Consider the following 23,861-nt stretch of genomic DNA (forward strand, 5'->3'; position numbering starts at 1 on the left):
TTACCCTCTCCCTTAAAACCCACATCCTTTCGTCTTTCCCTCTTTCCTGACGAAGCAACCATTGGTTGCAAAAGCTTGAATTTTGTGTGTATATCGACCTGCCAGCACTTTCGTTTGGTAAGTCACATCATCTTTTCATCTTTGTGTGTGTGTGTGTGTGTGTGTGTGTGTGTGTGTGTGTGTCTATATATATATATATATATATATATATATATATATATATATATATATATATATATATATATAATAGAGGGAAACATTCCACGTGGGAAAAATATATTTAAAAAGAAAGATGATGAGACTTACCAAACAAAAGTGCTGGCAGGTCGATAGACACACAAACATACACACAAAAATCTAGCTTTCGCAACCAACGGTTGCCTCGTCAGGAAAGAGGGAAGGAGAAGGAAAGACAAAAGGATATGGGTTTTAAGGGAGAGGGTAAGGAGTCATTCCAATCCCGGGAGCGGAAAGACTTACCTTAGGGGGAAAAAAGGACAGGTATACACTCGCACACACACACATATCCATCTGCATATACACAGACACAAGCAGACATTTGTAAAGGCAAAGAGTTTGGGCAGAGATGTCAGTCGGGACGGAAGTACAGAGGCAAAGATGATGTTGAAAGACAGGTGAGGTATGAGCGGCGGCAGATTGAAATTAGAAATTAGCGGAGATTGAGGCCTGGCGGATAGCGAGAAGAGAGGATATGCTGAAGGGCAAGTTCCCATCTCCGGAGTTCAGACAGGTTGGTGTTAGTGGGAAGTATCCAGATAACCCGGACGGTGTAACACTGTGCCAAGATGTGCTGGCCGTGCACCAAGGCATGTTTAGCCACAGGGTGATCCTCATTACCAACAAACACTGTCTGCCTGTGTCCATTCATGCGAATGGACAGTTTGTTGCTGGTCATTCCCACATAGAACGCTTCACAGTGTAGGCAGGTCAGTTGGTAAATCACGTGGGTGCTTTCACACGTGGCTCTGCCTTTGATCGTGTACACCTTCCGGGTTACAGGACTGGAATAGGTGGTGGTGGGAGGGTGCATGGGACAGGTTTTACACCGGGGGTGGTTACAGGGGTAGGAGCCAGAGGGTAGGGAAGGTGGTTTGGGGATTTCATGGGGATGAACTAAGAGGTTACGAAGGTTAGGTGGACGGCGGAAAGACACTCTTGGTGGAGTGGGTAGGATTTCATGAAGGATGGATCTCATTTCAGGGCAGGATTTGAGGAAGTCGTATCCCTGCTGGAGAGTCACATTCAGAATCTGATCCAGTCCCGGAAAGTATCCTGTCACAAGTGGGGCACTTTTGGGGTTCTTCTGTGGAAGGTTCCGGGTTTGAGGAGATGAGGAAGTGGCTCTGGTTATTTGCTTCTGTACCAGGTCGGGAGGGTAGTTACGGGATGCAAAAGCTGTTTTCAGGTTGTTGGTGTAATGATTCAAGGATTCCGGACTGGAGCAGATTTGTTTGCCACGAAGACCTAGGCTGTAGGGAAGGGACTGTTTGATGTGGAATGGGTGGCAGCTGTCATAATGGAGGTACTCTTGCTTGTTGGTGGGTTTGATGTGGACGGATGTGTGAAGCTGGCCATTGGACAGGTGGAGATCAACGTCAAGGAAAGTGGCATGGGATTTAGAGTAGGACCAGGTGAATCTGATGGAACCAAAGGAGTTCAGGTTGGAGAGGAAATTCTGGAGTTCTTCTTCACTGTGAGTCCAGATCATGAAGATGTCATCAATAAATCTGTACCAAACTTGGGGTGGCAGGCCTGGGTAACCAAGAAGACTTCCTCTAAGCGACCCATGAATAGGTTGGCGTACGAGGGGGCCATCCTGGTACCCATGGCTGTTCCCTTTAATTGTTGGTATGTCTGGCCTTCAAAAGTGAAGAAGTTGTGGGTCAGGATGAAGCTGGCTAAGGTAATGGGGAAAGAGGTTTTAGGTAGGGCGGCAGGTGATCGGCGTGAAAGGAAGTGCTCCATCGCAGCGAGGCCCTGGACATGCGGAATATTTGTGTATAAGGAAGTGGCATCAATGGTTACAAGGATGGTTTCCGGGGGTAACAGACTGGGTAGGGATTCCAGGCGTTCGAGAAAGTGGTTGGTGTCTTTGATGAAGGATGGGAGACTGCATGTAATGGGTTGAAGGTGTTGATCTACGTAGGCAGAGATGCGTTCTGTGGGGGCTTGGTAACCAGCTACAATGGGACGGCCGGGATGATTGGGTTTGTGAATTTTGGGAAGAAGGTAGAAGGTAGGGGTGCGGGGTGTTGGTGGGGTCAGGAGGTTGATGGAGTCAGGTGAAAGGTTTTGTAGGGGGCCTAAGGTTCTGAGGATTCCTTGAAGCTCCCATTCCTGATGTCCAGGCGAGGTAATCCCATTCCTGATGTCCAGGCGGAGTGAGAGAGAATGCTTAATGCACTCTTACTTGGCCAATAGGAAACAGTTGAAGTAGAAATTTTAAACATTTTATTGGCTGTAATCCAGCAACCATACACTATTTAATTACAGGAAGTACATACAGCTACTTTGGTTGCACAAAATTTTGTCAATTCACCATGGTTTTGATTGCACTAAGGCAATCTTCATCAGAGCAAAAAATTACATGGAACACATGTAATTAATTGTACCATGGCTTAATACATCTGAGCAAAAGTGCTCTCGTCAAGCAGAAATGCCATAGGAATAAAAATTGATATGTAAAACTATAACATAACTATCAACCATATAAAATACTCTGTGGAATATAATGACAACTGCAAGGTTGCTTAGGGCCAAGAGCATAATACAGCTGCCATCATCAGACTAAAAATGTTTTTAGCCACATATCGTGGTTTCAGTTGCCTGAGACTGCAGTTTGTGTGTGTGTGTGTGTGTGTGTGTGTTTTATTGATGAAGGCCAATAGCCGAAAGCTTTAATTGTGAGAGTCTTTTTGTTGTACCTATCTGCAGCTCAGTGTCTCTGCTATATAGTGAGTAGCTACTTCCCCACTCATAATATTGTTACATTCCATCCTGAATTTTCCTTTTCATTATTTACATAATTAAAGATTTACTTACAGTTGTACCATGTGATGCAGTGCTACATGCAGATGACAACACTCATCGTGTGCTACTTGTTTTACATTTTAGAGAATTTTCCGAAGTTATTATCTGTGCATAATCTAATTTGTAGTAAATCGGCATTTGTGATTTAGTTACTGTAGCAGATATTCTAACTAACATATTGTGTTACATCTAGTTTTACCTTAAAGAGGAGTATATGTTATATACATTTATTGTAAATTAACTCTATTTTCGAGTTTGCTAATAATTATAACCAACCTCAAAAAGTATTAGGAAATTAGAAATTTTTACTGCAGGTTTTTCTGTTGCCTTAACAGAAATCTCCTATTGTTTATTTACTCCTGTTCTTATAGGAAGTTAGTAGTTCTTTAGCTAAACAGACATAAAAGATAAACGGTATTCACAGCTTGTACTTATTTGCTGACTGTCCTGTAATACACTGCACCAGTCAAAATGCAGCCCTAATGTGAATCCTGTTCTTGAACATGGGGTGAGTTGCCTGACGTTCGTAAGCATCTGGAAATCTCCCTGACTACTGTTAAATAATTTGCAGCAGCTACAAATCAACATATTGAAAGAGCTCCCAAGAGTCACAAACCAGTACCACCTGTCCTGTAGATCTGTCTCCCATGCAGAGAGTATGTGATCTGTCATTAATCATCCACCTGACTGTGAATGACATTCCAGTGGTAGATGTAGGCACCCTCTACAGTGTCAACAGGGACCGAGGAGGACTCAGTGTTATATCAGTCCCCCTAATCAATGAGTCTGAGGTGCTGTCTTTCACCGAAAATGAATCTGAGCTAGTGGGGCACACATCACCTGTTTTGTTTGGTGTCAAGAGGAGGCAAAAGCAAAAGGGCAGGCAGTTAAACATACAGTGAATGATGGTACCCCTTAGGGAAATGGCACCAAGAGACATGAACGGTTACCTGGTGCACTCAATGTTTATACCAGGAGGCCTCATTCAAAATGATGAAAAGGCTATTCCACCAGCCACTGAGGGAACAGGCTGCAAGGAACTTAAGATTGCGGCACATGTTGGAACAAATGATCCCTGTTGTTTGAGTTCCAAGGTCATACTTGGATCATTCCACCAATCGACAGAGAAGATTGAGAGAACCAGCCTTGTACACAGAGTTTCAACGAAGCTCACAATTTGCAGCATTGTTCCCAGAACTGATCATGGCCCCTTGGCTCTGAGTCGAGTGGAAGGACTGTACCAGAGATTTTGAAAGTCATGTGACAAGTTAGGCTGCGACTTCCTGGCCTTGTGCCATACCTTTGAGAAATCTAGGGTGCCCCTAAATAGGTCAGGTATGCACTACACATGAGAGGCTGCTACTTCGGTAGCTGACTGTGTGTGGTGTGCACACGAGGTTTTTTTTAAATTAGGCAACTCTCCATCCAATCCAGATAATAATAGGTGCAGGAAACCCAGAAGTATCAGTGTAAGATCGAAAGAAATGCCTCCCAGAGGTGAGAACATTAAAGTCCTAGTGGTTAAATGCCGAAGCATTTGCAACAAAGTGCCAGAGTTTGAAGCACACCTGAAAAGCAGTGAAGCTCACAAAAAATTTGGTACAGTAAGCTGGTTGGAACCTGAAATCGATAGCAGTGATATTTCTGGGGAAAATATAAGTGTATATCGAAGGCTTACACTTAAATGCTCAATTCACTTATGTGTAAGTTCTCCAATCATACTGTAATCATCGGTGGGTACATTAATCATCCAACAATCAATTGGGGAGATAATGTTTTTGTTAGAGGTGGGCATGATAAGACACTGTTTAAAACATTACTGAATGCCTTCTCTGAAAACTACCTAGAACAGATAGTTCAGAAACCCACCTATGATGGAAGTATATTGGATCTTGAGGATGTCACATTGTAAGTGGTATCAGTAAGCATGACACGGTTGTGGCAGACTGATACTGTATATAGGTTCAGAAGGCTAGATAAAAGATCAATAGTGTCATATCTCAATAAGGAACTTGAAATTTTCAGCACAGGGCAGGAGCATGTAGAGGAACTATGGTTCAATTTTAAAAGAATAGTCAACCATGCGCTGGATAGATGTGTAGCCAGTAGTAGAACAGTTAATAATGGGAGATACCATCCATGATATACAATCACCGTAAAGAAGCTTTTAAAGAATGTGCATAATAGGTGTAACACAAAGCATAGGACTATAGATAGAGAAATGCTAAATGAAAGACGTTTGGCTGTCAAAAGGCATTGCGTGAGGCCTTCAATGACTACTGTAACAGAATATTGTTAAATGATCTTTCATGAAACCCAAAGAAATTCTGGTTGTATGTAAAGGCTGTTAGTGGCACCAAAGTAGTGTCCAGTTCCTAGCAAAAGAGACATGAACTGAAATTGAGGGTAGCAAAGCAAAAGCTGAAATGCTTAACTCTATTGTCCAGTGTACCTTTACAAAAGAAAACAAAGAGGAATTGCCACAATTTAATCCTTGTACCACTCAAAAAATGCCTGAAATCGGTATTAGTGTCACTGTTGTGGAGAAACAACTGAAACTGTTAAAATTGAACAAAGCTCCAGGATTCAATGGCATCCCTATCAGACTCTATACTGAATTTACAATTGAATTAGCCCTTTTTCTAACATTTCTACCGTATATCCCTCGAACACAAAACCATGCCCAGTAGCTGGAAAAAAGCACACGTAACACCCCTCTACAATAAGGGTAATAAAAGTGATCTACAAAACTACCGTCCAATATCTTTGACATTGATTTGTTGTAGAATCTTAGAACATATTCTGAGCTAAAACGTAATGACGTATCTTGAACAGAATGACCTCCTCGATGCCAACCAGCATGGATTCCAAAAACATTAATCATGTGAAACCCAACTTGCACTTTTCTCGTATGATGTTCTGAAAGGTTTGGGTCAAGGTATGCAGGTAGATGCCGTATTTCTTGATTTCTTAAAAGCACTTGATACAGTACAAAACCTATGCTTATTGTCAAAAGTTTGATCATATGGGGGTATCAAGTGAAATTTGTGACCAGATTAAGGTCTTTTTGATAGGGAGGACACATTATGTTATCTTGGACAGAGAGTCATTGTCAGATGTAGCAGTAACTTCGATTGTGCCCCAGTAAAGTGTGTTGAAACCCATGCTGTTCTTGTTGTGTATTAATGGCCTTGCAGGCAATATTAATAGTAACCTCAGACTTTTTGGAGATGACGCAGTTATGTATAATGAAGTACTGTCTGAAAGAATCTGGTTAAATATTCAGTCAGATCTCGGTAAGATTTAAAAGTAGTGCAACGATTGGCAACTTGCTTTAAATGTTCAGAAATGTAAAACTGTGCACTTTACAAAATGAAAAAAAAAATCTTGGATACTATGACTGTAATATAAATGAGTCACAGCTGGAATCGGCATGGGCGTAACATTTAGGGATATGAAATGGAGTGATCACACAAACACTGTTGAATGTAAAGCAGGTGGTACAATTCAGGCTATTGGTAGAATAGTGGGGAAGTGCAATCAGTCTACAAAGAAGATTCCTTACAAATCACTCATGCGACCCATTCTAGAATGTTGCTCAAGTATGTGGGACCTGAACCAGATAGAACTAACTGGGGGATACTGAACATAAACAGAGAAGGGCAGCATGAATGGTCACATGTTTATTTGACACATGGGAGAGTGTTACAGTGATGCTGAGAGAAACTGAACTGGCAGACTCTTTAAGATAAATGTAAACTATCCCGAGAAAATCTACTAACAAAGTTTCAAGAACCTGCTTTAAATGATGACTCTAGCAAGATATTACAACACCCTACGCATCTCCCACATAGGGATAATGAGGACAAGTTTACAGTAATTACGGCACATGCAGAGGCATTCAAACAATCATTCTTCCTGCGTTCCGTACAAGAAAGGAACGTGATGAAACCATAACAACTGGTACAATAGGACGTAGGTTCTGCCATGCACTTCACAGTGGTTTCCAGAGTATAGATGTAAATATCATCTATCTATTGTATAAGCTGAGGAGCATTTTCAATAAAAAGCCTCTATTACACGCATATTTAGCATTCTTTCATTCCCACCACAGTGATATGATACTATTGTGGAGTAATTCAGTAGATTAAAAATTAGTGTTTAAATAACAAAGGAAAGCTATAAGGGGCACTGCAGGGCTTAGCCCATGTGACTCATGTCCAGATTATTTTAAGCGACTAAATGTAATGAGTGTCTAAGAAAATTTGATCTACAGTGAACTGTTCATCATCCTACCGTTTTATGTACTTATTGTCATTTATCCATTAATTATTTTTTACCTTTGTCATCACTTAACTATGTAGGTCATTTGGTTCATTGGAAATGCCGAATTCCAATTGTCTGCTTTGACGCATGATGTAATGTTACTGTGGTGTGTGACGTCACTATGACACGGTGTTTTTGAGTTGGTTCATGTTTGCAGATGTTGTGTAGTTGTATTTGATGGTGCCCTGTGGTTATGGATGTGACACATTGAGTTTAATGTACGATTGAGTTCATTCGAGTCTTGGCTATAACTGTGGCAGTGTGGGTTAATTTAAGTCTGGGTACTCAGTGCTGTAACATAGATATGGAAGTGTTTGCTTTGTTTTCAGTGAGTTATTATGGTATGTTTTCATTTTGTTTGTGTGTGTGTGTGTGTGTGTGTGTGTGTGTGTGTGTGCCAACATAGATGATTTTGTTGGTGAGTAATTTTGTTTTGGTTTTATTCTACAGTAATTCTGATATTTTGTCTGTTTTATATTTATGGTATTTCAGATTTGTTTTAATTGAGCTAGTGAATATGGGTTTTTTTGGGTTTTCGAGTTATTGCAGCTTTGGTTTCAGTGGTGTCTTATGAGTTATGTAGATGTGTGAGCTGCTTTGAGCAATACAGCTCAAGGGAATTGACCGATTTTAATTTTCGAAATTGTAGATAGTGGTTTTTTGGTATTGACGACTTCGTTTCAGCTATATATGCCAAGGGAATTGTCCGATTCCGCTGTTTTGTATTTGCCCCCCCCCCCCCCCCGCAAAACCCTTACTTTCCGCGGTTGTCCGTTAGTTTCATTTTATTGTTGGAATGAGACGTTCTTGTTTCGTTTTTTTATTTTTGTTCGCGTTTGTTGGCATGTGTATGTAATGATGACATCGTCGCCATTTTGTACACTCTGCAAGTAGTTGTTTCCTTCATATTGATGACGTCTTTGATCAAAGCAGATGGGTGGAATCGGACGCTTCCCTAAACCCAGGTCATTAATCTTGTAACTGAGCTTTTAGGAAACTTTTTGTTGTTATTGTCGCTTACTTAAATATGCATGTATCTACTGATTTCTCACTTGTACTTGGTCCCCCTGTGATCGGTGACTTCGTGCCACTCCAGAATGTTTCTGGTCTCTGCCAACACGGCATACGTAAGGTATTGTGCGCCGTAACAATAACAAGCCGTTGAGAATTAGTGTTGATCCGTGTGTGGTGTTGTATATAGTGATTGTTAATATAATTTACAGAAATGTGCAAAGAAGGTGTAACTGGTCCTTGTAGCGACTCGCCAACAACTTTTCTGTCTCTTCTACGCCGCATTAACCTATTTATAAGCTGTTAGCTGGCTGCTCTGCGAGGAGACAGGGTTTGCCTCAATAGCCAATGTGCTAAGAGCCAATTGCAACGTTCCACTCCCTGCGCTCTCAGCGGCTAAGTAAATGGACGCCTTTTAGAATCTTGCATTATTTTCTTGCATTTGATGACACTTGCCCAAGTTTTTATTATTATTGTGTTAATGTTGACGGCGCCGAATGCATATTACGATGATCAAAGGTGTAATAAAACATTTGTATTCGCAAAATACAGGTTTTTGCAAAAATTGTCATCTTTGCCCTCAGTTTGTAAACTATTTGAAAGGAGCATGAGAATTAAATTTTATATTGGAAGATCTTTCGATCGTAAGTTATCACGTGCGGAGTTTCAGGTTTATCATGCGTTTGCTTCTGGAGATACACAAAGCTAAACTTCACATTCGTTTCATGGGGCATTTTTTTCGATTGACGGGTTTGAAATTATCTATATGAAAACTGCTCGTGAAATCTTTTATTATCATTCCGCGTAACAGAATGCAGAACGTTGTACAAGACGGCTTGGAATGGAATGGTACAGCTGCTGCTTCTTAAGCAATCCTGTTCCATACAAACATCTCTGTTCAGAAATCTGTGTAGCACACAAAGCCCACATAATTTAGAAGAGAAAGTATTATTGCTCTTGTGTAACCAAACTAATTTTTGCTTTTGCATGAGTAAGCGTGCCGCATAATACACAAAAAGGATAAAAAAAAGGACTTGCGTTAAATAATATGTAAAACACCGATGTAACGTGAGACGTTATTGACACATCACTACATAACGAATCTGCCACTATTATAGTATCCCAGTAGTTTTATAAGGTATCGATGGCTAAATATGGTAGTACTGCGGTACCACAAGTGAGACGCATGTAACACAACTTTATAAAGGGTTTGTCGTAAGCAGTCATCTTTCCCAGATTTAACTACATCAAAGGAAGCTTTAAGAATCTCTGTATAACTTGCACAATCATACGCTCAGTACATTCAGAACGTTGTCGGCCGAGTTCTATTTGCGACATCACTTTTGAAATCATCTGAGAATGGACAAAATAATTCTTTAATCTCTGAAATATAACTCTCTTCTCCAGATGTATCGCATAAATTTATAGTGATATAATTAGAGAGATTAAGGGCACACAGATGGTTATGGTCATTTCTTTCCCTGTGAAGAATGAGCGAATAGAGTAGCGAGACATGGGGTGATGGATATCTTGTACGGGCACTTCTCTGCCATTCCAGTCGTTCTTGTGAACATTAAGTCATACACTTTTGGTGAGAGCAAAACTCAAGAGTTATCATACTACAACATTAAGAATCACCAATGCGCTGCCAATTCGTTATTCGTAAATTTTATGTCTAAAACACATTCTTACTTTCAATGGTGGCTCCGGTTTTTTATTCGGATCACCCTCCATGTTCTGTTATCGATCTGGCAACTATCTTAACCACTTACACAACATAGTGTTAAACAGCAGGATGACTGTTTACAAACAAACTGACACCACAGATTCTACACACCATCGAACTGAAGTGTCTCACCAGTGATATACTATCCAAATGTACAATCCCGTCTTTGAGCATAGAGCTTTCACACTGAATTCAGATTTCAGCCGTCTACACTGCTCGTCATATTGTAGTTGGGCAAAAGGTTACTGTCGATCTTTAAGGAAGACTTATAAAAAAAGGTGATTCCTTGCTCTGCTCTCAAATGTACGAATCGGTGGAATAACGAAAGAGGTTTAGCGTTTCATAGGTAATAAGGTTATGAGAGAAATTTAGGCAAAAACTAAGTGCCTTCGTGCGTCTGCTAACTTATTTGCGACCGACAGATTTCCTCTAAAGAACAAAGAGCGACTGAAGAAGTGGGTTATTGCTATTAAAAGGGAAGTCTCTAACCCTACGTCTCACAGTTTCCTTTGTCACCAGCACTTCCTACAAGATGATTACTTAATAAGACCTGGAACTACGAGAAAGCAATGCCATCATTGTTCGACTTTACAGCACCAAACACGCAGCAGGTGCAGCGTGTTACAATCAACGAAGACTGTGCTACAGCACTCGAGGACAGAAGCAAGGTGGTTAAAATAAGGGGACATGCCCATACGCTTTGGCTCAGAAGCGGGTAAATTATGCTGCCACAAAAGTCTTTGGTCACTTACCTAATAGCATCAAAAGTCTGACAGATAGCCATATAGCATTTAAAGGAAATTAGAAGAATTTCTTAATGGCAACTCCCTCTACTCATTAGATGAACTTTTGGATATAGTTAGTGGGTAATTCCCCCAACCCCCAAACAACATCAAAGAATCAGAAATAGTAGAAAGAAACCGTTTTAAAAACAAAATATTAAATTTGGTAAGCTTTCAAAGCAGAAGAAATAAAAAATCGGGAACAACATGGACAGAAGTAAGGAAGAGATTTCATGGGGAGAAAACCTGACATGTTCCACATCATTACGAAGTGTCGTATTCATGATCAAGTACTGTACTAACTAATCTAATCTAATCCACAAAAATTAAGCCACCTCAGTTCGCACTACGCCATATTGGGAGTATCAAAAAATTGGCGTCAAATGTCTGTTCGAACTGAATTTCAGGTGGTACTTTATGCGTTTATTTTTGGAAAAAAATGGTTAATTGCGTTGCCTATGGTTGTACCAATAGGTGGAAAATCAGCTGTTACTTTCCACAATTAAATATTGTAGTCAAATTAATAGTTACAGCTTAAATATGGACTGTTTTTTTTCTACTTTTCATTTGTACGATGTGTAGGTTCCCAAAGGACACTGCAATGAGAAGGTTGTGGACCAAGGCAGTGCGACACAAAGACTGGGAACCAACAAATCATAGCAGAATATGTTCTGATCATTTCCGCGAAGTGGATATTGATCGAACGTCGTTGTCATGAGTTCGCATAAGAGATGGTGCCATGCCATTCCTATTCCCATCGTTTCCTTCATACTTGCAGAATGTGACTTGTGCTAGATGTTTTTCAAATGACTTTAATGTTTCCGTGTTTTATACATTCGACAGTATTTAGTGTCAGCAGACTTGTGTGACAGTGGCAGCAGATTTGGATACACAGTATTTTTCTAAAAAAATGCTTACGTATTGAGCTAATCTAGGGAAGGAATTCTGTCGCCAGAGTAAAAAATCATTGTTTCAACGTATGACCTTCTTTGTTCATATGAGATTACCGTGTTCTGTGCTACAGCCACGTCGGCAGATTCCTGCTTTTCTTGAAAGCCTTTCACATAGCATTTGACTGCATTGTGTATGTTAGATTATTCTAACCTCCTTGTGTATGACCTATGAGAACTTGTTTCGGATCGCTGCAAAGATTGTGTTTATACAGGAATAATATCTTTGTACGTGGCGTATAGGTTTCGGACGCTAGGAAGGTGCCTGCCCGTGTTTCGTTGTTATGTCAATTAATAATCGTTAATGCGTAATTTTTCGTTTCCTTCTGGTTTTGTGTGTGTTTGTGATGACATAGAAAAATAGAAGATACGTATTACGAGCTGTTTTCGAAGACCTCGTTAGACTTTCGACTGCATTATGTGGGAATATGTCAAAGAGGTGAAGTATTATGAGCGAGATATTCGTGATAGTAATTAGAGTGCCTTGTCGCGCGAGATGATAGCTAACGTCAAGGAAAATGCTAAACACAGTATTTAACAATTAATGCTATAACTACTGTCATTTTTCTTTCGACCCCATCGTGATTTATTCCCGCGCCTCAAACGACTTTATTACTGAAAAGATTTCTTCCAGACAATCGTAATTGTTGTAATCGGTATAATATCTTTCACTCCACTCTATTTTTTACCGAAAACTGCCATAATTCTGACCGATAGTACAATATCAAGGGACCAGCTATTTTATCCCAAATTCGAATGGGAGCTCCTGCAATTATTTTAAAATGTTATCCGTTCTTTCACTATTAAATCACAAGTTTGCCTTCTTACCACTACTTCCTTGCATTTAATGTTGTTTTTATGAGTTAGGAAATTACAGAGATAACTAGGAAATTAAGATATAATGTTATCTCTGGACTTACTTCTTTCCGACGCCGCAGTTAATGCTCTATATGTACCAAAAAAAATTTTTTTTTTTCGTTTGGAGTTATTTTTTGTAACTAATATGCCTACTGCCAAGGTGAGAATTAAGATTTTTTGCTAGTAAAGAATCCAGTTATTCGGACTTACAAGCTACAAATGTTACTCCGCAAATACTAATATTCACGGATAAATTTCAGGCAATAATCATATTCTTGTTTGTGCTTTTTTTATTATTCTTGGGTTATTTTCTTTCAAATGCACTGTATTTAAGAACTACAGTTCAGTCAAAGAGCTTCGTGATCGATTATGTGGCCAAATCAAGGAAGCAAACTGTGAATCCGCTATTGGATTCTGTGTGAATACCACTTTTGAATACATAAAACAGTCATTTGAGTCTCCTTTATCAATGCAAAGCAGCTTTATCTCAACTAACATTAGTTTTAGAAGTTGTAAGAAAAGATGAAAGCATGATGTTTCATTTGAAACCATAGCATTTTTTTTTTTTGGCAATGTGCGTGTATTTAATGGTTTGTGGGGGAATCTGATAAGTCTTAGATATGTTGCGTAAGTTTTTTTTCATTTTTTTGTGAATGCATAATTACTTTAGAACCGATATTCGCAGTTAATGTTCCTCTCTGAAGCTATTAATTGAACTAGTTATACTCGTGCAAAAACTCCGACCTCCCGATCGCTTCCGAAAGTACAGTTTTGATTTCTTGAAATACTAACGTGGGTTAAAATGTTTTTGCTTAAAACATGCTTTACAGTACGGCGTTACCGAACTTTATCCTGGCGTGAAACAAAGACAAAGACAGTTTCAAGTTGTGTACGCGATCTACACTTTTTCCTATTTACGGGATTGTATTTCGTGAGTTCCTCCCCCTCAAAAAGGTGCACTTCTAACAAAGATATTCATCACATTCACATTAATATTACGTCTTTGTTTGACAAGGCAGTGATAGTTGAAAGCTATTTCTCGACTTTTGAAACAAATCATTGTTATGTTGAGCAGTTGTTAAACGAAGCAGCGTTCTGAGTTCGGGAAACGAAGGGACATTTCTATAACTGCAGTTATTGTGTATAATAGCACGAGTCCTGTTCATAAAAATAATCTTGTTCAACATTATGAGAATGGAGTATAATGAATGAGGCGCTGAAGTGCGGAGGGTGAAAAATCTGAATGTCAGAAATCTTATAGATGGTGTTTTTCCACAGTGCCCAACTGATGGAGCGCAAAACGTGCCGGAGCAACTTCTACTGGATGAAATTGTCATTGTAAGTAGTTAGACATATTGGAAGTTATTCGTTTTTCTCTGTGTTGTATTGTTACGTACAGGGTGTCGGATTGTTCGACTTGGATGTTTACTAGGAGGCGCTGAAGCAAATTTGTAGTGCACGGTGTGTTAAATTTCCTTGGAGTCAACCAAACAAAGTTAGACAGTTCTTCGGAGGTAAACACATTTTACGGGAGAGTAGCGACTAACGCAATAGTCTATTTTCAAGACCGTAACAGTGATTGACGAAACTTATGCTGCCATATGTTAATTAAATTAACTCGAATACCTCTGCTACGAAGTAATTGTTTTATTGAAGAATATGAGATCTGTGTTCCTATAACAAAGAATTTATTCTTTCTCTTGTGTTGTATGTAGTATCTTTCAAGTTATCTCTCTCTTCATACCAAGATAGGTTACCTTCAGACTAAACAATTATAATTCCACAATCTTGCGGGCTAAATTCTTACACCTGTCATGGTCTTAAAATTCCGTTGTTAGAGAGTTGCTGATATTGATTTTCTTTCAGTTACCGAATAAATGTTCAATTAATTGGCGCCTGGGTTGACAGGTAACTTACAGTTCTGGTTTTAAATTTATGATCTCATTGTTGCCCAATCACAATAGGATGATAAACTGTACTGACAGCAGCGACTTGGTACCCAGTATCACTCTTAATAAGACCACACACAGAGAAGGCCACTTTGATGATGAAAGCTAACACACAGTATCAACAGGATCAGTGTTTGCTGGTGGATTGTCATTTGCAGTTAAGAATTGTTAGGTACTTCACCAAGTCTTTCATTATGCTGAAAGAATATGTCGTTTTGTATGGCAGTGTACAGTAGCAAGGAATAGTGTGCATGTATTCATCTGACTACTAGATCTTGCCTCATTTGTCTATATTTCTCACATCTGAGTACCCACAGAATACCTAGTGTGCAGGTCATTGTAACTATGGTATTGATAATCAGCCAATCTAGTATTAAATGAGTGATGCAGAGCAAACAAAACAATTATTCTATTACGAAGTGATGGTGCTCATTTTCTGGGTCTATAAACTTTTTGAGAGCAAGCCATTCACACAGTGTGTCTACATACATCTCTATACAGAACATACCTTGGCATTGCTGGTGTAGAGGACAGCTGGAACATGTTATGTGGGACAGTGACAGAACTTGCAATGGCAACATCAATATATCTATTATACACTTAGTGTCAGATTTACACATTCTCTAACGATTATGAGGTAGTCAGAAATGAGTTATATAACTACTTACACATCCAGAAATTAGTGTGTGCACTTCACTATTATACTCTGTGAGTATTAACACACATCGTATCTGGACTCTCCTATATAGCATGAAATTGAGCATGCATAGTATCTGGACACTCCTATGTAGGCTAACATGAAATTGAGCAGTAGAGCTTATGAGAGGCAGACCAGCCATTACTAAAGGATGTGGGGAGTATTGTCAGTAGATAAGCAGTAACTGCAGAATGGGTCAGTCAGGGAAGCTTGGTGACTGCGAATGGTGACTAGTTGTTGGATGTCACCTGAGAAAAAAATCCTTTAAGGAGACTTCAACCCTTTGAGAGCTGTCCATGTTGACTGTTAGCAAATTGATTGTGAAGTGGAAATATGAATGAACATCCACACCTAAACCTAGATGAAACAGACATTGTGTGGTAACGGACAGGGAACATTGAGCTCTGCAGAGGATTGTTGTAAAAAACTACATGAAATCAGTGGAAGGCTTGACTCTAAGTTTCAAACTAGTCCAATGATTGTGCTTGACAGTTGAAAGGAATGGGGTGCAGTAGTTTAGCAGCTTCTCATAAACCACACATTTCTGTAGTCTATGCTATGTGATGCCTGAGATGGTGTAAAGAGCAATTACACTGGACAGTGGATGGTTGGAAATGAGTGATTTGGAGTGATGAATTGCAGTATACCATGTGGCAATCCGATGGAAAGGTTTGTATTTGGCAAAAGCCTAGAAAACATTACATGTCATGTGTAATGCCAACAATGAAGTACAAAGGAAGTGATTTTGTGTTACGGGACTGTTTTTGTGGGTAGAGTGTGGTCCCTTTATTGCACTTAAAAAATGGCAAATGCAGGAGGATATGAATACATTTTCCAGCATTGTATACTGCATACAATAGAGGAATAGTTTGGAGATGATGATTAATTGTTTGAGCATGAGAGTGAACCTGGTCATAAAGCAGTATCTATTAGCTAGTGGTTTGTGGACAGTAACATTGATAAAATAGACTGACCTGCCCAGAAACCTGACCTGAACTCAATGGAACAGCTCTGGGATAAGTTGCAAAAGCTGACTTCAATACAGACCTCAGTGTTCAACGTACTTCTCTGGTTGAGGTTCTTGAGGTGAATGGGCTACCATTCCTTCAGACACTTCACAGGAAGGTTCCTAAGCAGAGTTCAAATGCCCTCTCCTACTAATGTACAATGATAGGTGTTCAGTTACTTTTGAATCTTCTCACTGAGGTCTGTGTGAATGTAAATAATTTAGTGAGTAAAGGTAACAACTTACGCCTACAGAATATTAGACAATCTATTTCTGCACATGCACTCAATAGGTGCCACTTATGTAGAGCCTATATGACGGTGGCAATGTACAGTAGCTCCAATGTACAGGATATTTATAAAATTCAGCAGAAACCATATGGTTGTTGCCATATATTTTAAAATTCAATATCGTGTCCACCGTTCTCCAAAACAGTCATTATTTGAAAAAATAAAAAAAAATTGCAGATGCTTGTAATATTGCATTCTATCCAAGCACATCTGCTGCATCGGCATACACTCTGCAGGCAATGTTACTGTGCATGATGAAGGGTACTCCTGCTACCACCGTCTTTTTCCCCATTTCCGTAGTTCATTTGGGAGTGGTGAGTGGCAAGAATGATTGTCGGTAAACTTCTGTATGAGCTGTAATTTCTGTGATATATTTTTATTTCCTGAGATGTATGTGGTAGAGGATATAATATATCTGACTCTTTCTGGAACATTCTCTTCTGGAATTTCAGTAATAATCCTTCTCATGATGAATGGTGTCATTTGTAGCATCTGCAACTGGAGTTTGTTGTGCATCTCTGTAATGCACTCGCAGCAACTAAATGATCCATGACGGAACATGCCACTCTTCATTGTTTCTTGTTTATCTCTTCTATTAATCCAACCTCGTAAGTGTCCCACACTGAAGAGTAGTATTCAAGAAGTGGTTGAAGAAGTGTTTTGTAAGTCACTTAGTTCATGGCTTAAGATTTTACCAGTGAGATTGTCACTCACCTATTTTTCCTTCAGTTTGTTTTATGTGGTAATTCTGCTTCAGGTCACTCAACATGGTTAGTACTATGTTTTTTTTTATGGTAATTAATGTTTTCAGTGATTGTTGCCAGCAGTGTAATCACATATTAGTTGATCTCATTGCCTGTTTATGTGCAGTACGTCACATTTATTTACATTTAGGGTCAACAGCCAGTCCCTGCACTAATCCCAGATTGTTCACAGGTCTTTTGACACTCCATAGTTCGTGAATGATCAAATAAAGCTAAAGTTTGTAAGGTCTCTCTCTGTGGAATCCATACATTTTTATAGGCCTAGGGGAATTTTCATTCTCCAAAAGCATCGTAACACTTGAGCATAAAACATGTTCCATAATTCAACAACAGATATAGGCTTATAATTGTGTGTGTGTGCCCCACAAACCCACTGGAAAACAGAAATGACCTCCATTCTTTTTTCCAGTCGTTAGGTACCCTCCATTGCTCTGGCAACCTGAGGTAAACAACTGCTAGAAAGGGCAGCAAGTTCTCTCATATAATCTCTGCAAAATCTCATAGATATCTTGCCCAGTCCACATGCCCCCCCCCCCCCCCCCTGCGGGCCTGGGGGTTAGAATAGGCCCAAGGTATTCCTGCCTGTCGTAAGAGGCGACTAAAAGGAGTCTCACACCTTTCAGCCTTTATGTGATGGTTCCTTGTAGGGTTTGACCTCCATTTTTCTAAATTTTCCCGAAGGGCACCTTACATGGTGCTTCGTGTCCATCATGCATTGAGATCTTTAGCCCACTTTCTCATTGTGGCATTGCAGTCCTGCTCATCCTCCATCTCTTGAGTGAGGACATCTTCCTGGGTACGTTTTCCTCCATCCACTGTGCAGTGTTGTTTTCTGCGCTGACGAGGACCATGGAATTCTTTGCACCTCATATCCAGGGGTGGGGCCACCATGTACCCTGTTGGTTGTAGCCCCCTCACTACACAGGGATCGCCCTGCTGATTCCTGCGCCATTAACTCCCCATGTATGCCAAGGAGTAGATGCCTGTCACCCTGGGACATCGGGACTCCCGGCAATGGCCATCCTGCCATGTGGCCTGTGCTGTGGCTGGGTGGCGCCCATGGGGAGTGCCCCTGGTCGGAGTGGGTGGCATCAGAGTGGATGATGCGCGATGAAGCGTACCATGTCATCGCTTGCTGGTGATCAAATGCCAGCAGTCTCTAAGCATTCCAAGTCTCAGTACAGTGCAAGGAAGTGTGATTCTAAACCATTCTCCTCCCTGGCGGCAACATGGGAGGAACGCCAGGCTAAGGATGGCAGTGAACCTTATTTGCCCCGGTACTTCGTATGTACGAGAGTTGATGGGAAATCTTTCGTTTCCATGAAGCCTCAGTTTTTTCGTGGAAAATTTGGAGAACAAATTTGGGAAGGTGGAGGGCTTGTCCAAAATGCGTCAGGGCCAGTCTTGATAAAAACGGCATCCTCCACCCAATCATGGGCATTACTTGCTTGTGACAAGCTGGGGGATGTTTCTGTTACCATCACACCTCATAAGAGCTTAAATATGGTCCAGGGTATTATATTCCACAGGGACCTTCATTTGCAATCTGATCCCAATACTCCATGTGCCCCACCTTCCATCTGTGTCAACTGTGGAGAGCATCATTTCTCTTGCTCACCAGACTGCAGGATTTGACAGCGAGAAAGGAAAATCATGGAATACAAAACCCTGGACTGACCGATCTACACTGAGGCCAGGCCAAGAGGAAACTTGAGCACCTACATCCTGTGGCTATGACCTCCTCTTATGTCGCCGCTACGAGAACAGTTGTAGCCCCATAATTTCTTGTGAGTTCCAGTCAGTTCTCAGAGGCAGAAGACTACACCTGCCCCCTTGATGGTGGGGGCACTTCACTCCCTGTTGCTCCCGCACCACCTACCTCGGGAGCACTGTCCCCCCGAATTGGGGACACCAGACCCCACTTCTCAGCTGGAGAATCATATGTCTCCTTTAGCTCTTCTCGCTAAGAAGGTGTCCATTGTGTCAATCCCTTCCCAGGTTTCTGCTAGTGGGAAAGATGACACCCGCCAGTGGCTAAAGTGCCCAAAAGCAGCTGGTCGTAGGGATTCACGATTATCCTTAGTCCCGGAGACTGAATCAGTGAAGCCCTCCCAGCCAGAAAAACCCAAGGATCAGCAAGAGAAATGCAGAAAGAATAACCCCAAGACCAAGGGAATTGCAGTGGCACTGACACCACCGCTGCCTACAAGCTCTGCGCCTGAGGATGAGGTGAAGATTCTGGCGTCTGCTGAGGGCCTAGATCTCGCCAGACCCTCAGGCATAATTGATATAGCTTGTTTAGGAAATAAGTCGAGGCCCGTAGACTGTCTCATTGAGTGTTTCATGCCTCCCCAGTCTCACGATCACATCACCCTCCAGTGGAATTGGGGCAGTTTTCACCACCACTTCTCTGTTAAGCTTTACATCTGCTTTCTGCATTGCCCTCCAGGAAACCTGGTTCCCGGCAATGCAGACCCCTCCCCTTCGCAGCTACAGGGATATTACAAGAACCGTAGCGAATATAATAGTGTGTGAGGTGGAGTTTGTGTTATGTCCTGAACTTGGTATGTAGTGAACTTGTGCCCCTTCAAACTCCTCTTGAAGCTGTACCTGTTAGGATACGGACGACACTGGAAATAACTGTCTGCAACGTATATCTCCCTCTAGATGGTGCGGTACCCCTAAGCATATTGGCTGCACTGATTGATCAACTGCCTAAACCTTTCCTACCTTTGGGAGATATTACCCATAATCCCTTGTGGGGTAGCACCATGCTTACTGGCACAAGGCAGTGATGTTGAAAATTTACTGTCCCAACTCGACCTCTGCCTCTTAAATACTGGGGCCGCCACACATTTCATTGTGGCTCATGGTAGTTACTCGGCCATTGATTTATCAATTTGTAGCCCAGGACTCCTCCCATCTATCCACTGGAGACCACATGACATCCTGTGTGGCAGTGACCACTTCCCCATCTTCCTGTCACTCACCCAGCATCATGCCCATAGATGCCTACCTAGATGGGCTAAAACAAGGCAGGCTGGGTAGCCTTCACCTCTGCTGTCACCATTGAATCCCCCCCCCCCCCCCCCCCACATGGTGCCATCGATGTTGTGATTAAGCAGGTCACTACAACGATAATTTCTGCGGCAGAAAACGCGATCCCTCGTTCTTTAGGGTGCCCCCAGCAAAAGACAGTCCCTTGGTAGTCGCGAGAAGTCGCTGAGGCAATTAAAGAGCGTCGGTGAGCTCTACAGCGACTTAAGCGGCACCCTTCTCGAGAGCATCTAACAGCCTTTATGCGGCTCTGTGGCCCCGTTATCCTGCTTATAAAACGATGGAAACAGGAGTGTTGCGTGAGGTACGTGTTGACCATTGGGTGCCATACGTCACCTTCCCAAGTCTGGATGAAGATCAGACGTCGCTGAGGCAATTGAAGAGCGTCGGTGAGCTCTACAGCGACATAAGCGGCACCCTTCTTGAGAGCATCTAACAGCCTTTATGCGGCTCTGTGGCCCCGTTATCCTGCTTATAAAACGATGGAAACAGGAGTGTTGCGTGAGGTACGTGTTGACCATTGGGTGCCATACGTCACCTTCCCAAGTCTGGATGAAGATCAGACGTCTCTTTGGATACCAGACCCCAACAGGAGTCCCTGGTGCTAACATCAATGGTGTGCTCTCTACCGACGGAAACATGATTGCTGAGCACTGTGCTCGAGCCTCTGCATAGGAGAACTATCCCCAGCCTTTTGCACCCTCAAACGATTTTTATCCATAACTTCCTGTCACTCCGTACTTTCCGTGTTCAAGTTGGTGCCTCCCATATCTCCCCCCATATTCAGGAGAATGGCGTTCCACAGGGCTCTTTATTGAGCGTATCTATTTTTAGTGGCCATCAACGGCCTAGCAGCAGCTGTAGGGCCTTCGGTCTCCCCTTCTCTGTATGAGGATGACTTCTGCATTTCGTATTGCTCCCCCAGTAATGGTGTCGCTGAGCAATGCCTACAGGGAGCCATTCACAAGGCGCAGTCATGGGCTGTAGCTCATGGCTTCCAGTTTTCAGCCGCGAAGTCGTGTGTCATGCACTTCTGTCAGTGTCACACCATTCATCCAGAACCTGAACTTTATCTTAATGATTATCCACTCATTGTAGTGGAGACGTATCAATTCTCAGGACTGGATTTATTTGCCCCATTGACTTGGCTAACTCACCTTCGTCAGCTTAAGCGGGAGTGCTGGCAGCACCTCAATGCTCTCCGCTGCCTGAGCAACTCCAACAGGGTTGCAGATTGCTGTACACTGCTATAGCTCTACAGAGCCCTTGTTCGATCTCGGTTTGACTATGGGAGTCTGGTTTACGGTTCGGTGGCGCCCTTGGCATTGTGTTACTTGACCCAGTCCACCACTGAGGCATTCGCCTAGCGACGGGAGCTTGTAGAACGAGTCCGGTGACCAGTGTCCTGGTGGAGGCCGGAGTCTCTCCATTGCGGATCCTCTTGATTCTTGACATGTTCCAGGGCTCTGAAGTTGTTCACACCGTCGGCTCAATGGCTGATGGTAATATTGGCTTCTGTGGACATACAGAGGCCATATTGAACAGCATTCCTTGCCCGCTGGCCACAGTGTATTCACCAGCACCATACCTTTGGTGTTGGGTGACAGTGCCTCAACAGCAGCTTTAGTTCTACCTTTTACTCATGAGGGTGGATTTTATCATTTGGTCTCAGTTCTAGCGCATGTACTTTGTCCCTCTGTCTTCCACCGTAGGGCTTTTAGGGTGGAGGTTTTCATGTGTTGCAGAATGACTGGCGTCTTTTTTATTCTCGTGGTCAGCCAGCCATGGTAATCTGCTTTCTTGCTTTTAATCTCTTCTCCCTGTTTCTTGTGTCTCTCTGTGGCTTTCTTGTCATGTTTTGTCCATTATAGTGTTCGTTGCCCTCCTGTCGTTACACTGGTTCTTCATTTCTCCTGTTATTGTGCCATACATCGTCTTTGTTTTCTTCTTTCCCATGGGTAATTGTTCTACTGGGAACAAGGGACCAATGACCTCACAGTTTGGTCTCCTCCCCCTCCCCCTTTTAAACCAACAAACCAACCAGATGCCTCTTTTATTAAGATTTTCCATGCTCAGATGTTTTGGAAGATTGGTTCAGTCTTTTGCTCTTATCTCGTTTCATCTTCTGTTTCATTGCGAGTATGGTCACATGGTAACTTTGATTTATGTAAGATCAAAAACTAATTAAGACTTAGTCATATTAATCAGCAAATGGCTTCCTCTCGAGCCATATAATTAGTGTCTGTGCCCTTTGTGTGGAAAGACCTGGGTGTGATTCTGGTACTCTTGTACTGTCTCAGATTTTTTTTTTTCTGATATAGAGATGTCAACACAGGGTTCACTTAATCTCATGAGGCAAAATGAAAGAGAAGCAATGGAACCATCAAGATTCATCTACTGGCAGTAACAGCAGGAGAGAATGAGAACATGCTGGTTACGTTCCATAGTCACAGATTGCTGCTCATACTGCCTTTTAGCCAGCAGTCAGCCAGTCGGATCAGGCCTAAGGCTTGATCCATGAGGTGTTTACTGGTTGGCAAAATTTTACTCCCAAATTTATGGAATGCTTCCTGCATTGCTCTCATTACACTCATTTTAGCTTCAATCAGCTGTTGTTAGTCGGGTAGGCTTTGATGTCTCTTAAATCTTTGACAAAGCTCTCTGATTTTGCTGTAAGTTTTCTACATAGTTATTGAATGACAGTGCATCTTTCCCATCCCTAAAACCCTCACTCGATTCATTCTGGTCTAAGGCCTAATGAACAAAATGCTTTTGAACTTTAGTAATATTAATATTGGATGGATTGCTACTTGCCACATAGAGGACATGTTGAACAGAAGACAGGCACATTTATTAGTAAACTTAGATTTTTAGCTCTTGCGCGTGCGCTCTCTCTCTCTCTCTCTCTCTCTCTCTCTCTCTCTCTCTCTCTCACACACACACACACACACACACACACACACACACACACACACACACACACACACACACACACTCTCTCTCTCTCTCCAAAATCCTCTATCACCTCTGGGTGATAGAATAGTGATCTCTTGGAGTGAGATGGAGGGCCCAGGATAGTAGGCTGCATTGGGGAAGATGTTTAGGAGGGGGGAGAGGGACAGAACACTTGTGCTATACCAGGCTGGGAGCATGTAAGGGGGTAGAGGCTTCACAGTCCCCACTATTTGGTTGGTTCACACCTATAAAAGTTGTCCTTAATTGCACAGGTGGAACTCTCCCTGCAGCAGCATTCGTACAAACTTCATATCCCACTGGCTCCTATGCACAGTCCATTTAATTTCTCTGCTTCTGTCACTACCGTGGCCATTGTTACTAGTAGCCTGTAGCACACAGGCGATAGTGCCCAGCACTACCCAGTCCATCTCCTTTCATG

The 23,861-nt window shown here is 41.8% G+C and overlaps 2 protein-coding genes across 7 annotated transcripts in view; one reads left to right on the forward strand and one right to left on the reverse strand.

Annotated features, from left to right (window-relative positions):
- The window catches only part of LOC126175206 (ATP-dependent RNA helicase abstrakt), a 136,997-nt gene extending 126,758 nt beyond the window's left edge, over nt 1-10,239 (reverse strand). The window contains exon 1 of the mRNA XM_049921815.1: nt 10,081-10,239. Coding sequence (XP_049777772.1) covers nt 10,081-10,122 — 42 coding nt within the window. The 5' untranslated portion in view covers nt 10,123-10,239. The remainder of the gene's footprint in view (nt 1-10,080) is intronic.
- A 1,837-nt stretch (nt 10,240-12,076) lies between these two features.
- LOC126175207 (oocyte zinc finger protein XlCOF6.1-like) overlaps nt 12,077-23,861 on the forward strand; it is a 78,629-nt gene continuing 66,844 nt past the window's right edge. Inside the window, exons 1-2 of one of the 6 annotated variants that reach the window (XM_049921818.1) lie at nt 12,077-12,285; nt 13,983-14,042. In XM_049921818.1, coding sequence (XP_049777775.1) covers nt 12,265-12,285; nt 13,983-14,042 — 81 coding nt within the window. In that variant the 5' untranslated portion in view covers nt 12,077-12,264. Of the gene's footprint in view, nt 12,286-12,764; nt 12,865-13,291; nt 13,332-13,406; nt 13,659-13,982; nt 14,043-23,861 lie in introns of those variants that run through there. The other 5 variants (XM_049921819.1, XM_049921828.1, XM_049921824.1 and 2 more) reach the window with 5 other exon arrangements.

Source organism: Schistocerca cancellata, chromosome 3, assembly GCF_023864275.1.
Source record: "Schistocerca cancellata isolate TAMUIC-IGC-003103 chromosome 3, iqSchCanc2.1, whole genome shotgun sequence".
NCBI lineage: Eukaryota > Metazoa > Arthropoda > Insecta > Orthoptera > Acrididae > Schistocerca > Schistocerca cancellata.